The 16,420-nt window shown below is 39.1% G+C and overlaps 1 protein-coding gene across 2 annotated transcripts in view; it reads left to right on the top strand.

Annotated features, from left to right (window-relative positions):
* LOC134577990 (glucose-6-phosphate exchanger SLC37A2-like) overlaps nucleotides 1–9,625 on the top strand; it is a 49,216-nt gene extending 39,591 nt beyond the window's left edge. Inside the window, exons 11-19 of one of the 2 annotated variants that reach the window (XM_063436950.1) lie at nucleotides 1,262–1,324; nucleotides 1,913–1,998; nucleotides 3,224–3,272; nucleotides 3,381–3,454; nucleotides 3,875–3,953; nucleotides 4,246–4,343; nucleotides 5,345–5,409; nucleotides 6,424–6,488; nucleotides 9,436–9,625. In XM_063436950.1, the coding sequence (XP_063293020.1) occupies nucleotides 1,262–1,324; nucleotides 1,913–1,998; nucleotides 3,224–3,272; nucleotides 3,381–3,454; nucleotides 3,875–3,953; nucleotides 4,246–4,343; nucleotides 5,345–5,409; nucleotides 6,424–6,460 (551 nt within the window). In that variant the 3' untranslated portion in view covers nucleotides 6,461–6,488; nucleotides 9,436–9,625. The remainder of the gene's footprint in view (nucleotides 1–1,261; nucleotides 1,325–1,912; nucleotides 1,999–3,223; nucleotides 3,273–3,380; nucleotides 3,455–3,874; nucleotides 3,954–4,245; nucleotides 4,344–5,344; nucleotides 5,410–6,423; nucleotides 6,489–9,435) is intronic. The other variant, XM_063436951.1, reaches the window with a different exon arrangement.
* Nucleotides 9,626–16,420: the final 6,795 nt, after the last annotated feature.

Here is a 16,420-nt window from a genome sequence, read left to right as displayed (position 1 = left end):
GATGCTCTCTGTAAGAAGCTATGTCTATAATGGAGTACGGTGACGAGGGCTCCGTGAAATGTAGCGAGCGATGCTCTCTGTAAGAAGCTATGTCTATAATGGAGTATGGTGACGAGGGCTCCGTGTAATGTAGCGAGCGATACTGTCTGTAAGAAGCTATGTCTATAATGGAGTACGGTGACGAGGGCTCCGTGTAATGTAGCGAGCGATGCTCTCTGTAAGAAGCTATGTCTATAATGGAGTATGGTGACGAGGGCTGCGTGTAATGTAGCAAGCGATGCTCTCTGTAAGAAGCTATGTCTATAATGGAGTACGGTGACGAGCGCTCCGTGTAATGTAGCGAGCGATGCTCTCTGTAAGAAGCTATGTCTATAATGGAGTATGGTGACGAGGGCTCTGTGTAATGTAGCAAGCGATGCTCTCTGTAAGAAGCTATGTCTATAATGGAATCACCATGCTGTGGCTAAAACTAAGTGTGCAGAAGGCTCGTATAACAAACTTCTTCGTAAAGCTCTGATCCACCCTATGCAAAGTCCATCAATGCTGATAATATTGATGTTTCCATCAAGTTCTTTTAATGGACATATCTGGAGGTACCTTGGTCTCAGCCAATCTTACCACAATTGCTATTATGGTATTTCCTTCAGCCATTTGTGCGTTTACTTGATGTTCTGTGCATCTTATGACTTTACACGTCTCGGGGTATTGTGTTTCGGGTATACGGGTGGGGTTTTTATAAAAAAAAATTTGTTAAGGTTTCAAATCCCAGTTATTTCCTTTTCTCAGATAAGATAATGAGCTTTTTTCTGCATTTTGGCTGGTTGTTTAAAACGGTACGGGATGTGAAAGAGTTCACAAATAGATCTCTAAATAAAAGATAATCATAAGTAACTTTTGAAATGTAACTTTTGAAATGAAGCTGAATTGCGAAATAATTATTTTTGATGATTTTGTTGCAGTAATGTCTACCAGTCCCCAGTGCAGAATTGATTGGGATCAACTTGTTAATTGTTGGTTTTGTGTGTATTTAGCAATACATATTCTCCTTTAATGTTCTGTATACATCCAACATAGATGCAAAGATTCAAAACATGGTCAAATTGATAATGTTTAGTGTTAGAAGTCTTGTTGTGTGTGGTTTATTTTTTTAGTGTTTTTTTTTATTTTTTATTCCTGGTTTTTACTGATGTTGTTGAGGTATATAGAGCTGTATGTTCACAAGGGTTTATCTATTTATTTATTAATTTATTTTTCTTTCTAGCTCACTTTGACCCCAAAACGGCTGGAGACATGTCTACATTATTTGACGCCGGTGGGATTGTAGGTTAGTCATTTATAAAGTTTGAAAGTTCTGTGAAATATTTCTTCTGCTGCTGATACACAGGTAAATTACATTACCATTCATGACAAAGTGATCACTTCTACCAATCTTGCGTTAATGGAAAAATACCCATACTTTATGTTAAACACTCATGTCTGTGACTCAACCTTGCCAAAGATGAGTCACCGACACAATATCAGGACCATTGGACACTTGGCAAATTCCATGTCTCGCCTCAAAAAACTTTTCTAACAAACAATACTCCAAAGTGGATGAACAAATTCCGCACATTTGTTTTGATAACTGTCATGTTGATTAGCTACCAGTGCCGAATTGTAAAGTACCCCATAACTTTTGGCAACGTGTCCCCAGGAATGTTGTTGGAAGAATCTTCTCCGACCGTAGTGAGGGAATTTTGTCTGTAACAGTACTTTACACATTTAATTTCAGCCCGACAGATTATACATTTACAAATTTCAACCATTGGGAAAAATCTCAAATTTTTTTCTTTTTTAATCCCTTTTAATAAAATTAATGTATGTAGCACTTGACCCTGGGGGTTTGTTTAATTTTTATGTAAACTCTTTTCAGGTGGCATTTTGGCTGGAGCCATATCTGATCTCACAGGGGCGAGTGCCATCACATGTGCGATTATGTTGATTCTGACGGCGCCCATGGTAAGTAAAAGATAAATGGTCCTTGTGTAGGTACAAGGGAGCTGGATGTTGAGCGAGATTGGGTGAAATATACTGTGATATAGAGATGTTACCGAGGAGTAGGGAGTTAAATGGTTCTACTCATTATTCAGACCATAAGGAGAATGTGTATCTTTAATATAAACAAAGGCTTGGTTAGGATGTGACAGCAGGCTTACACTCGGGGTTATATCAGGGCATTGCAGAGAGAGATGTTTGGATGGATAACGGAGATAAATCCTAGATGTAACAATATTTTGGGAGATAGAGGATTCTTTTAGGCAGGGTTCCAGATGATCATAATAATCTGTGTTCTACTTAATAATATATGTCTTATTGTTACTGTAACATAATACTGTAGATAAAGCGGTCCTGTTGTGTATTTTTTTTTTTTGTTCCTTCCATTTTCCACATTTCCCCTGTATCTTAACGATTACCCTCCCACCGTTTCACTTGCCTTTATTTATATTTACTATATTTTCTTCCTTGTGCTGGACTGGTTGTCCTCTGCCCATGATGCCCACTGTTTGCATTCTATGATTGCAGTTACTGATGAATTGTGGGTAAATTTGGTTGACAACCTTGCTTTAAGCCCCGAGATTTGTCAACGTGAATGCTATAAATAAGGAAAACTCGGCACTAATTTCTTCTTGTGTTTTATGAAACATAGACCACTCAGGAAAAAATTAGCTAGTAGATAAAATTAGATTATAGAAAGTTTATTTTAGGCAACAGAGCAGCTTTACCAGTGCACCCCAACATGTCTGACATTGGACCGTATCCACATACCCCCACGATGCAGCTCAGTGACATCAGACTGGGCTCACTGTATGGATCAGAAGATCTAGATAATTTGTGGAATGTATATTTCATGGAATTAAAACTACTATGTATACATTTTCTCAATTTTTTCCAGACCAGGTATTACCCTATTATTCTTTGGAAAATTAAATTTATTGGACTTACAGATCAGGAGACCCCATGTACTGTCTGACTAAATATTAGAAGCTTGGAAATCGTCTGTTAGAAATTTCTATTTAGAGTTAGTAGCGCATTGTATCCTAAACTTCCATTTCCGTGCTTTTCACCACATCATCCTATTGGCTACCTAATTCCGACCCCCCAATCGCTATTGGTTCTTTTTGCCTATGACCACTCCTAGTTTATTATTTGTCACAGTACAGACTATGTTTGTTTTCCTTTTCAGCTTTTTATTTACAATCATTTTGGACAGATGGATGTTTCGATCACAATCGGTAAGGACGATGCCCTTCTCTTTTGTTTTTGTTTTTAATATAATTACATTTTGTTTTATTTATTTTATGTTGGGTTTCCATTTATTCTGAATGTTTTCTTCCTGTTAGTCATGTTGCTGATTTGTGGGATGTTGGTGAATGGGCCGTATTCACTAATTACTACCGCTGTCTCTGCCGATTTGGTAAGATGATAAATCCTTTATTGTATAGAAATCCTGGCCCTAGAATCAGATTGTGGTTATGGTGTCCTAGTCAGACAGGAGAACTGGTACTATAACCAACATTTTACAAGAGACAGATAAAATGGTTATTGCACAAAACTTTACTCCTAAAAAGGCAAAATCATAAATCCTATTAATGTGCAATACGTGGTCTGAAGGTGGAGAGACCTATCAGGCTCGCTGAACCCAAGCTTCATTAAATGCGCTTTTTGTAATTATTCTCTGTAATTTCGTGAAGAAATAGAAAAATAAAAATCTATATTATCAAAAAAATTGTATTGAAGCCAGTACCTGATTCGACCTGGTTCGTGAGGAATTTGGGGTGCTTTGCTGTTATTTATTTTATTTTGAGGTTAATGTTCAGTAATGTTTATCTCCTAGGGAACCCACGGATCTCTCCATGGAAACGCCAAAGCTCTTTCAACAGTCACTGCTATTATTGATGGCTCTGGATCAATAGGTCTGTTTAATCCTGTCTGATGCGGAACTAATTTTCCATTTATCCGTTATTGTACTGTCCCATGTGTTTGTAAAACCGGCTGATTCCCGGTATCTGCAATTTAACGTTCGTTTAGTAAATGTGGCTTAGAGGTTTTATTCTGCATATTTATTTATCGTTCTAAAACCTTCCTTTGTGATAATGAAAGTGGAGAACATCATTAGTGATAGAACATTGTTTGTTTCATAAATCTTGTCCTTAATTAATTTTTTCATTTAAAGAAGTCCTTTGTTTCCATTTCCTGTGTCCGCAGGAGCTGCGCTGGGGCCAACCCTTGCATCGGTTCTGTCCACCCACGGCTGGAATAGTGTATTTTACATGTTAATTGTGTCGGATCTGCTTGCGTGTCTGGTGAGTTATCTGAAAAAGTAGCGCAAGAAAAAGGAAGCTTAAGGAACGCTTGTATTGGGGTTAACCCAGAGATTAAAGAAGTATATCATAAGAGAGAAGATGAGTGCCCTTAAAATTGAACTTTTATTGGTAATTATAAAATCTGGTCTAAATATCCTAAATGGAAATTATATTCAAAGATCGATGATAAACAAAGTATTTACATTCTAATAGACATAGGTATAGTCATAAACCGTTTATACCATACCCATGTTTATTAGAATGTAAATACTTTGTTTATCATCTATCTTTGAATATAATTTCCATTTAGGATATTTAGACCAGATTTTATAATTACCAATAAAAGTTATTATAGGGACGAATCACAAAAGTAATGAAACAAGGCATGAACAAGCTGTTTTGTTTGTTTGTCGTGTTTCAAAGCTCTGTCTGTGGTTCCAAGAAAACCCAGATGATTGATGGTTAGATGACCGTCCGTAAATGATTTAATTCACAGATCAATTAGTTACTTTTCACTTGATCCAAGGAGAAACCTGATTGCCATTGTGGAGTCAGGAATGATTTTTTCCTATTGGGTTTTTTACCTTCTTTTGGATCAATACAATAAAAGACTGTGTTTTTACTTTTTTTTTTTTTAACCTTGACAACTGTAACTATGTAACTATGAACCAAATGTCACAAAAATGCCCCTGTCAGTGATATGTAAAATAGAATAATTTTCGTGCCATTTTAATTTGCTCGAATAGTATTTTCTTTCCTGTAACGATCACATGGATGAAAGACGTCTGGGTTTTGTCCATATGGCGTTCTGGTTTAAATTGCCATAAACAAATTTTATATATATATATATATATATATATATATATATATATATATATAAACCAAATGTATTGTTATTATTTATTTATGTGGCCGAGCGATTGATAAATTGGTCTTTGAATCTATTTATTGTACTTACTGTGTATTTTCCTGATTAGTCGTGTTTTTTTTCTATCTTCCAGTTGCTGTCTCGTTTGGTTTATAAGGAAGTGATCCGGATCTGCGGGTGCTGCCGGAAATCCACAGGGTACGGTATCTTCAAATCTCCGTGTAAAATACCATCACATCGATGCTGAGACTTTAATATCATTGTTCTGTAGATCTAAGGTATCCTGTATGTTCCTACTACAGGAACAATTAAGGCACCATAACCACTACAGCTCAATGTAGCGCTTATGGTATCAGGAATACCACGCCCCGCCCCATTCTGATTTGTAACAGTTTGATTTCTTACCTTGGGTCTGTCGAGCGCCATTCTCCGCCTTCATTACGAACATCGGAAACCCAGAAATGCGAGACTTAGCGATCAGCTGATATTCTCAGCCAACAGACTAAGCTCTAAACTGCAACAGAACGTCTGTCTCTTCGTTGTGGGGGCAGGGAGCTGCACTCGGCGGACTCCTGGTACAAATTCAAACAGTTTACATATGTGTAATGAAGGCCGTCACCTGGACACGCATGGAACCATAACTACGACAATGAGCTGTAGTGGTCATGGTGCTTGAAATGTTCCTTAAATATAAATTCTGTACTCCCATAATTCACCCTACAATTCTATTCACTTATATCCCCCATTAGGCCTCCCAGACTCTCCAATCACTATTATTACTATTATTATTATTGGTATTGGTATTTATATAGCGCCAGCATATTCCATAGCACTTTACAATATTATCAGAGGGGGAGATTTAACAATAAATGAGACAATTAGAAAAATGTACAGGAACAATAGGTTGAAGAGGACCCTGCTAAAACCAAGCTTACTGTCTGAGGGGATGAGGTATAGAACACAATAGAACAGGAGATGGCATATCACACAGAGTGGTTGTGTTATACACCACTGTGTGTTTCTGAATAAGCAGATACAAAGTAATTCCTGTAAATGTGATTGTTTGTTTGCTTAATTAGTGACTGTATTTACCAAAGAAAGCCCTTCGATATCTTAGATTTTTATTGTATAGAGACCATTAAACTCCCATACCCAACCCCGAGATTCCCGTAGGAGCCATCGATTAAACGAATTGTCTTCAATGTCTTGTAGCGATAGCATGACCTTAAAGCACAATATTTCTGGATGACTGAAATAGTTAAAACTAACCATTTCTCGTGAGTATAACACGCTTTGAACAAGAGAATAAAATCTGGCTTTTTACGGTTTGATTTTGCGCCTCGGATTTCAGATGCAACGCTTTTACTGAGCTTCTAGACGCCAAACATTTAAAGATTATCTCCAGTTTGGAAGTAGAATGAGAATGAATTACCTATGTATCATTAACATCAAAAATCTTGTACTCCAGTAATACACTAACTTTCCAATAATATTCTATTTTATTACCAAATGTATATATTAACATTACTAACCGTAAGCTGAAAAACCTGTAAGCTTCCCAGCAGAACTATAAATAAGAAAATGTTCATTACACTGGGAGGCACAGGAAGCTGATTTTAGGCTAATTTAGCTAAAACGGAATATGTTGCAAAAACGGCAATTTTTCTTAGTGTTTTCTTTTAGCGTAAAAGTTGTGGTTAAGTAAAACGAGACATACTTGAAAACGAGAGAAATCTCAATGTATCTTTCCTGGTAAAATATTTTATAAATAAATAAGGACACAGACGAGCTGATTTAGCATTGCATCTGAGAAACCTTTCAAAGAAGAAAATGTATTCCAATCTGCAAATGGTTTTCAAATGATTTTGCTTTGTATAAAGATTTCTCCTCTGTGATTCAGAGCCGCCTGCTGAACGCACTTAGTGCTTTGCTTTAATGCGCACTTTGCACCAATGAACGCCTGTGCTGGTTACGGGTCCTTGAGAAAGTTTGCGAATATTAGAAATGTTTTAGCGTTTCTTTCTCTCTTATTACTGGCTGCTTTAAATTTGCAGATTTGCATAAAAATACTGCTTTATGTCTATTTATCTGTCAGAACTCTCCTTCCTCCCCTTAAAATGAGTGAAATAAATATTAATAAATGTGTTGGCACTTGCTATTATGTGATAACAAAGACTGAAAGTAGACAGTGTGTTAATTCCCGCCTGCGGTTTATTTAAGAAAATAAAACAAATAAAAAGTTGAAGTGCTTTGAGATTGTATCTAAGAGGGGAGAGGAAATATCCTAATGACTGTCAGATCTCTCACTGCATCTGTTACTTTGATGCAAAGCCTGCACACCATCTTGAATAAAGATTTTGATAGGCATTGATAAAATAACCAGCAGGAAATTCCACACCAATGGAATGGACAGGTTACTAGGATTAGATGCACAGTCCTATGAATGAACAGGTTACTAGGATTAGATGTACAGTCCTATGAATGAACAGGTTACAAGGATTAGATGCACAGTCCTGTGAGTGAACAGGTTACTAGGATTAGATGCACAGTCCTATGAATGAACAGGTTACTAGGATTAGATGTACAGTCCTATGAATGAACAGGTTACAAGGATTAGATGCACAGTCCTGTGAGTGAACAGGTTACTAGGATTAGATGTACAGTCCTGTGAGTGAACAGGTTACTAGGATTAGATGTACAGTCCTGTGAGTGAACAGGTTACTAGGATTAGATGTACAGTCCTGTGAATGAACAGGTTACTAGGATTAGATGTACAGTCCTGTGAATGAACAGGTTACTAGGATTAGATGTACAGTCCTGTGACTGAACAGGTTACTAGGATTAGATGTACAGTCCTGTGACTGAACAGGTTACTAGGATTAGATGTACAGTCCTGTGACTGAACAGGTTACTAGGATTAGATGTACAGTCCTGTGAGTGAACAGGTTACTAGGATTAGATGTACAGTCCTGTGAGTGAACAGGTTACTAGGATTAGATGTACAGTCCTGTGACTGAACAGGTTACTAGGATTAGATGTACAGTCCTGTGACTGAACAGGTTACTAGGATTAGATGTACAGTCCTGTGACTGAACAGGTTACTAGGATTAGATGTACAGTCCTGTGACTGAACAGGTTACTAGGATTAGATGTACAGTCCTGTGACTGAACAGGTTACTAGGATTAGATGTACAGTCCTGTGAATGAACAGGTTACTAGGATTAGATGTACAGTCTTGTGGATGAACATGGGTTGCTAGGATTAGATGTACAGTCTTGTAGCTGAAACAGTTACTCGGATTAAATGTACAGTCCTATGAATAAACGGGTTACAAGGATTAGATGCACAGTCCTGTGAATGAATGTACAGGTTACTAGGATTAAAAGTACAGTCCTGTGAATGAACAGGTAACTAGGATTAGTATATTACAAGGGGTCTTTACGCCAGTGAGGGCAGTTAGTATATAACAGGGGGTCTTTACGCTACCGAGTGCAGTTAGTATATAACAGGGGGTCTTTACTCCAGCGAGCGCAGTTAGTATATTACTTGGGAGAGAAACCTATTGAGGTACAAAGTGCTTTAACTTGTAGACATGCTTTAGGGGGCCACTGCATGTCCTCTCTGGCTTAATAAAATTGTCACTTTTGTAAATCCTCAGGGTAACACCTGGTTGTCTGAAAGGTTTACGGTCTCTCTCGCTGTGAAGTCTAGCTCATCGCTGGACTGAATGCCTCTCATAGCACTATTTCAGTCTTTCTCTATGAGAGCCATCTGATTGAACAAAATTAACCAAAACTTCACAGGAGGTGGAGCTGCAGTGACAAGATGATTTTAGTGCTGGAATAAACAGGAGATTAATTGGTATCAACCCTTTCAGTGCTGGAATAAACAGGAGATTAATTTATATATTTATAGATGGGGTGATCTTGCCCCACCTCCTCTTAATAGGAGGGGGGAAAGGGGTGAGTCTCTATGTGAAGTAGGACCATTCCATAGCGAGTTACTTACCGTAAATGCTTATCCAAGGATTTTATGGAGTTTAACCCTGAGGTGTATAGTTATTATTAGTTAGTTAGTTGTATTCTTTCTTTTAAGCTGTTGCTGGTCAGGGTGTTGGTATCCGTTTTCCTATTCTTTATTAGTTTGCCTTTTATAGCTGCGCTCTCTCTGCTTCCTGTATCACGACATTCCTGCAAAAACTGACACTAAATTCATTTATTTCAGATTCACGCGAATGTAAGCGCTATTTTACCTGGAGGGAGAAACTCCACCCACTGCGCTGTTCCCCGCTGGCAGGATCAGCTCCTACGCTGCTATTTAAAAAATACATAAACGCTGGAAGTTTTCACTGTTTTTGATTTTAGCAAACTATTTTATGGTTTAGTACAGAATAATTAGGAGTGTGTTAAAGAAAGTTTCACCATTGTAAAATGAAAAATATGTTTTGTTTTTGTTGTTTTTTTCGTTTTAATCAGTATTTGCTCTCATGATTTCTTTTATTAAAGAAAGTCTTATTTTACATGTTGTCTTTTTGCGATTTTGTTATTAATAAGAGCTTTGTGCTCTTCTCTTTGGATTAAATGGTTATGGAGAGAAATGAAGGATCGAATTATAGATGCATTTGAATTATTCCAGTATTTTTAGCTGTTAGTTTTTGCACTGGATGTTTTATTGGTTGAGGTGTCAGCAATTGCCATTTGGAGACGCTGCTCCGCATAATATAGCACAAACAATAGAATAAATAAAATCCACTGAAACTGATTAATGTAATAATTAGTGTAATAAATAGCCTCCTTTCCGGACAATACAAATATTGTCTATATATCTTTTGTTCACGACCAGGTTCTCTTTCCAGCTATGATCTGAATATATGAAAGATTGTTCCCAGATTGTTCACACTATCAGATTGATACTTTTTAATTTTTTTTGGTTCAAAGATGATTGCTACCTGCAATTTAGAGGCACAGCAATGGGGACCAGGTTCACTCCCAGTTATGCCAATTTATTTATGGAATACTGGGAACAATCTTTCATATATATTCAGATCATAGCTTGAAAGAGAACCTGGTCCTGTACAAAATATATATAGACAATATTTTTATTGTCTGGAAATGAGACTGTGCCTCTGCTGGTAGTTTTATAGAATTTTTAAATTCGAACACTTGGAACATCAAATTAACACATGAATTTAATAAAGTCCAGATTCAGTTTTTTTAGATTTGAATATTTTATTTTAGAAGGGCAAATAAAAACCTCACACTTTTTTTTCAAACCGGTCGATTGTAAATAGTTATATTCACAGAAGCAGTTGTCACTTTAAACCATGGCTAGCTAACATTCCAAAGGGCCAATTTTTGAGACTTTGTAGAAATTCCACAGCAAAAACGAATACGATAAACAAGTGGAAGTTTTAAATTACCATTTTATTAAAAAAGGATATGCTAAAGAGGTTTTAAAGTGGACATAACAAAATTTTGGAAGTATGACTGGACAACTTTATTAAATTCTAAAACTAAATCAGAGCCTACAAATAATGAACAAATTCCTGTGATTTTAGATTTTAGTACAGATGCCAGCCATATGAAAAAGGAGTTTAATAAATACTGACCCATCTTACAACAAGATGATGATTTTAAAATATTTGTAGAAATAAAACCTAACCTAATATATAGAGGTGCTCAAAATTGAAAACAAATTTTAACCACAGGTAAATAATACGGGTAACGCGAATACTGTGTATAATACAGGTAAATAATACAGGTAACGCGGATACTGTGTATAATACAGGTAAATAATTCAGGTAACACGGATACTGTGTATAATACAGGTAAATAATTCAGGTAACACGGATACTGTGTATAATACAGGTAACGTGGATACTGTGTATAATACAGGTAAATAATACGGGTAACGCGAATACTGTGTATAATACAGGTAAATAATACAGGTAACACGGATACTGTGTATAATACAGGTAAATAATACAGGTAACACGGATACTGTGTATAATACAGGTAACACGGATACTGTGTATAATACAGGTAACACGGATACTGTATATAATACAGGTAACACTGATACTGTGTATAATACAGGTAACGCGGATACTGTATATAATACAGGTAACATTGATACTGTGTATAATTGTCAGGGTCTTACCTGAGTTGGGAGTCTGTAGCGCAGATATGACGCTCACCCTTGCAGATAGCCACAGGCCGAGGTGGTCAGGTAAGAATTCACCTGGCCTGTGGGTCTGTGCACGGGGGCTGTGCAGGATGCAGTACCAAATTCGCAGGACAGGCAAGGACAGAACCAGCAGGATAGTCGAGGGATAGCCGAGGTCAAAGGATGCCAGAGGTAGAATAAACGAGTCACAAGCCGAGGTCAAATACACGAAGCAGAATAAACAGGAACACTGGTACGACACAGGAACAAAGATCAAAGACTTGACAATGAGTGCAGGGCGAGGCTGGGTTTAAATACCCTGCTAATGGAGATCAGAGTCAGGTGAGAAGCAGACAAGTCAAGGTGCAGCCCCCAGTGTAGTAGCCAAGCCAGGGTGAACAAGACCGGAATCAGAAGTCTCAGGTAAAGCCGCTGTGGCTCAGAGGTAGAGAGCAGGACTGGGATAGACAAGTACCCCGGTTCAAGTCCCCTGTTGGGAATTCCAGGAGCGACCACGTCTTGCCGTCTGTCTCACAGGTGAGTACCCTGACAGTACCTCCCCCTTCAAAAACGACCTCTGGGCGTAAGCAGGCTCCTCATCGAAGTAATCCGTCTCACCAGTGTCACTCTCAGAATCCGTCGAGTCCCCATAGTGAAAGTCCTCAGTATGGGATCCCTGATTAGTTCGGGATTTCCCAGTACCAGCTTCTGGTACAGCTGACGATCGGTCTAGGTTCCGGGTAGGGGTGACAAAAACTTCCACCACTTCGGGAGGGACAGTGCTCGCAGCTAGCAGTGCTTTTTCGAACACTTCCAGGTCTTTTTTACAGACTGTAGTGCCATTAGAAGCAATGACACAATCCTTAGGTAAATCCTTTTCAAGTGGGCAGGAAGTAGTGGTGGTAATACAGGAAGCAACTTTGGTAGTAAAGGCAGACGACTCTGGAGCAGGAGGTCTAGGAGGGCGAACAGGACAAAGCGTGATGAAGTGTCCACCTTCTCCGCAGTAAAAACACAGACCATGGCTTCTCCTTCGGTCCCTCTCTCCCGGTGTGACTTTGCAGTGGACACGTCCAATTTGCATAGGTTCCTCAGGATCAAGTTGAACACAGGATACCTCTGGAGTTCTCCTGGGAACTGGATCATAAGAGGGTATCACTGGGGTGTGGTGACGTAGACTCCGCGATTTTTTAGTAGTTGGAGCTGGCTTGGGCTTAGTGATCCTGCACTGTGAGTCCAAAGCAATAATAAAGGACTCCCAGCTGACAAGGACAGGACTCTTCCTCTGCAACATTTGGTAAGACCAAGCTTTAATGCGTCCAGACAACAGGTTGATAGCCGCTCTGACCCTGATGAAATCCGTGGCGTAAGTTCGAGGCTTTAAAGAGAACAATACCTCGCAATCCATCCTGAATGACTGGAAGGACGTGTAGTTACCATCAAATCTGTCGGGCATGATGACAAAGGGTTCCGGAGCTGGATGTACTGCGCCTTTAAGAGATAAAAGTTCCTGCTGCAACTCCGAAACAATCTGGGCCAGGCTGGACACTTGCTGGAGTGAGGGTGAGCACATTTCTGCGGACTCCATATTGGTCAAGTCTTTTGTCAGGGTCTTACCTGAGTTGGGAGTCTGTAGCGCAGATATGACGCTCACCCTTGCAGATAGCCACAGGCCGAGGTGGTCAGGTAAGAATTCACCTGGCCTGTGGGTCTGTGCACGGGGGCTGTGCAGGATGCAGTACCAAATTCGCAGGACAGGCAAGGACAGAACCAGCAGGATAGTCGAGGGATAGCCGAGGTCAAAGGATGCCAGAGGTAGAATAAACGAGTCACAAGCCGAGGTCAAATACACGAAGCAGAATAAACAGGAACACTGGTACGACACAGGAACAAAGATCAAAGACTTGACAATGAGTGCAGGGCGAGGCTGGGTTTAAATACCCTGCTAATGGAGATCAGAGTCAGGTGAGAAGCAGACAAGTCAAGGTGCAGCCCCCAGTGTAGTAGCCAAGCCAGGGTGAACAAGACCGGAATCAGAAGTCTCAGGTAAAGCCGCTGTGGCTCAGAGGTAGAGAGCAGGACTGGGATAGACAAGTACCCCGGTTCAAGTCCCCTGTTGGGAATTCCAGGAGCGACCACGTCTTGCCGTCTGTCTCACAGGTGAGTACCCTGACAATAATACAGGTAACGCGGATACTGTATATAATACAGGTAAATAATACGGGTAACGCGAATACTGTGTATAATACAGATAAATAATACGGGTAACGCGAATACTGTGTAAAATACAGGTAAATAATACAGGTAACGTGGATACTGTGTATAATACAGGTAACGCGGATACTGTATATAATACAGGTAAATAATACGGGTAACGCGAATACTGTGTATAATACAGATAAATAATACGGGTAACGCGAATACTGTGTAAAATACAGGTAAATAATACAGGTAACGTGGATACTGTGTATAATACAGGTAACGCGGATACTGTAAATAATACGGGTAACGCGAATACTGTGTATAATACAGATAAATAATACGGGTAACGTGGATACTGTGTATAATACAGGTAACGCGGATACTGTGTATAATACAGGTAACACGGATACTGTGTATAATACAGATAAATAATACGGGTAACGCGAATACTGTGTAAAATACAGGTAAATAATACGGGTAACGCGAATACTGTGTATAATACAGGTAACGCGGAGACTGTGTATAATACAGGTAACGCGGATACTGTGTATAATACAGGTAACACGGATACTGTGTATAATACAGGTAAATAATACGGGTAACGCGAATACTGTGTATAATACAGGTAAATAATACAGGTAACGTGGATACTGTGTATAATACAGGTAACGCGAATACTGTGTATAATACAGATAAATAATACGGGTAATGCGAATACTATGTATAATACAGGTAACGTGGATACTGTGTGTAATACAGGTAAATAATACATGTAACGTGGATACTGTGTATAATACAGGTAACGTGGATACTGTGTATAATACAGGTAAATAATACGGGTAACGCGAATACTGTGTATAATACAGGTAAATAATACAGGTAACGTGGATACTGTGTATAATACAGGTAACGCGAATACTGTGTATAATACAGATAAATAATACGGGTAATGCGAATACTGTGTATAATACAGGTAACGCGGAGACTGTGTATAATACAGGTAACGCGGATACTGTGTATAATACAGGTAAATAATACAGGTAACGCGAATACTATGTATAATACAGGTAAATAATGCGGGTAACACAGATACTGTATATAATACAGGTAATGCGGATACTGTATATAATACATTCATCCATCCATGACTCCATCTCTACCTCTCTCCCTCCATCTCTCTCTCTTCCCCTCCCTCGTTCCCTCCATCTATTCCATCATCCATCTATCCAGCCGACCAATCATATTTCATCCCTCCATTCCTCCATCCCCACATAACACTTTCCCTCCATCCATCCCTCTCTCCATCCCTCCACCACTCTTTCCCTCAACCCATTACTCTTTTCCTCTCTCCTTCTATCTGTCCGTCCATCACTGATCAATCTGCAGAGGACTGATTACCCTCTTTAACCAGATAAACCTCTTGGTTAGGATGCGTATATATTGATGGGATGACCAGGGATGTGTCTGGGATGGAAGGGATCTGGCTTTACTCAGTTGTCCTGCTGGCTGTTCATTAATGCCGTCTGCTAACACGGCTAGTTCTCTCTAATTAGACAAGTTACAGAGAAGAAGACATTACCTGTCCGGGCAGTCAGGAGACACACAATGAGAAGAAGGGTCGAGGCGCTGATGCCTGTTGTGTGGATTTCTTGTTCTTGCTTCATTTTTAAGTTCAGGTTCCCCTGCAAGCAATTAGCATATTTTCTCCACTCCGGACACGTCCCAAGTCACTGCTTGGAGTGTCTGCCACGAGTCGGCCTTGCCAGCTCTCAGGGAATAGACACAGCGCTGCCCATTGTTCAGGAAACTACGTTGTTTTTTTTTATATCAGGAAGAATCGTTTTTAGGAAAAGCAAAAACAATCATGTTACTTGTGCAAAAAAAGATTGGTGAGGATTTCACTGTTTAATATTTTGACTTGTTAGATATCAGCGTCACTTTAAATATGTGAACATATTTTATTATAAGAAAAGCTGAGGTTTTATTCCTGAATTAATTTCCTTATTAGGACAGCAATTACTCGATCCCAAGCCTTCTAAATCTGTTTTACTGTAACAGTCTTTACCATCTCTGCTGAAAGACTAATTCATGCTTTCACTGTATGAATCTCTACCACCTCTGCTCGAAAGTTATTCCATGTCACCTATGCACACACCTGTGTATTATCTCCCTATTCTCACACCTGAGCATTATCTCCCTATTCTCACACCTGTCTATTATCTCCCTATTCCCACACCTGTCTATTATCTCCCTATTCCAATACCTGTGCATTGTTCCCAAATTCCCACACCTGTGCATTGTCCCCACATTCCCACACCTGTGCATTGTCCCCACATTCCCACACCTGTGCATTGTTCCCCTATTCCCACACCTGTGTATTATCTCCCTATTCCCATACCTGTGTATTATCTCCCTATTCCCATACATGTGCATTGTTCCCAAATTCCCACACCTGTGCATTGTTCCCAAATTCCCACACCTGTGCATTGTCCCCCCATTCCCACACCTGTGCATTGTTCCCCTATTCCCATACCTGTGAATTATCTCCCTTTTCCCATACCTGTGTATTATCTCCCTATTCACATACCTGTGAATTATCTCCCTATTCCCACACCTGTGTATTATCTCCTTATTCCCACACCTGAGCATTATCTCCCTATTCTCACACCTGTGTATTATCTCCCTATTCCCACAACTGTGCACTGTAAATGGGTTAATTGATCAGACAGTGTATTAATTAATCAGACAGCAAATAAAGTATTGATTATAGAGTATATTGATTAATTGATCATACTGTAAATTGATTTAATTGAACAGACCGTAAATTGGTTAATTGATCTGA

The sequence above is a fragment of the Pelobates fuscus genome, chromosome 11 (assembly GCF_036172605.1).
Source record: "Pelobates fuscus isolate aPelFus1 chromosome 11, aPelFus1.pri, whole genome shotgun sequence".
Classification (NCBI taxonomy): Eukaryota; Metazoa; Chordata; class Amphibia; order Anura; family Pelobatidae; genus Pelobates; species Pelobates fuscus.
This window is presented reverse-complemented; position numbering and strand designations above follow the sequence as displayed.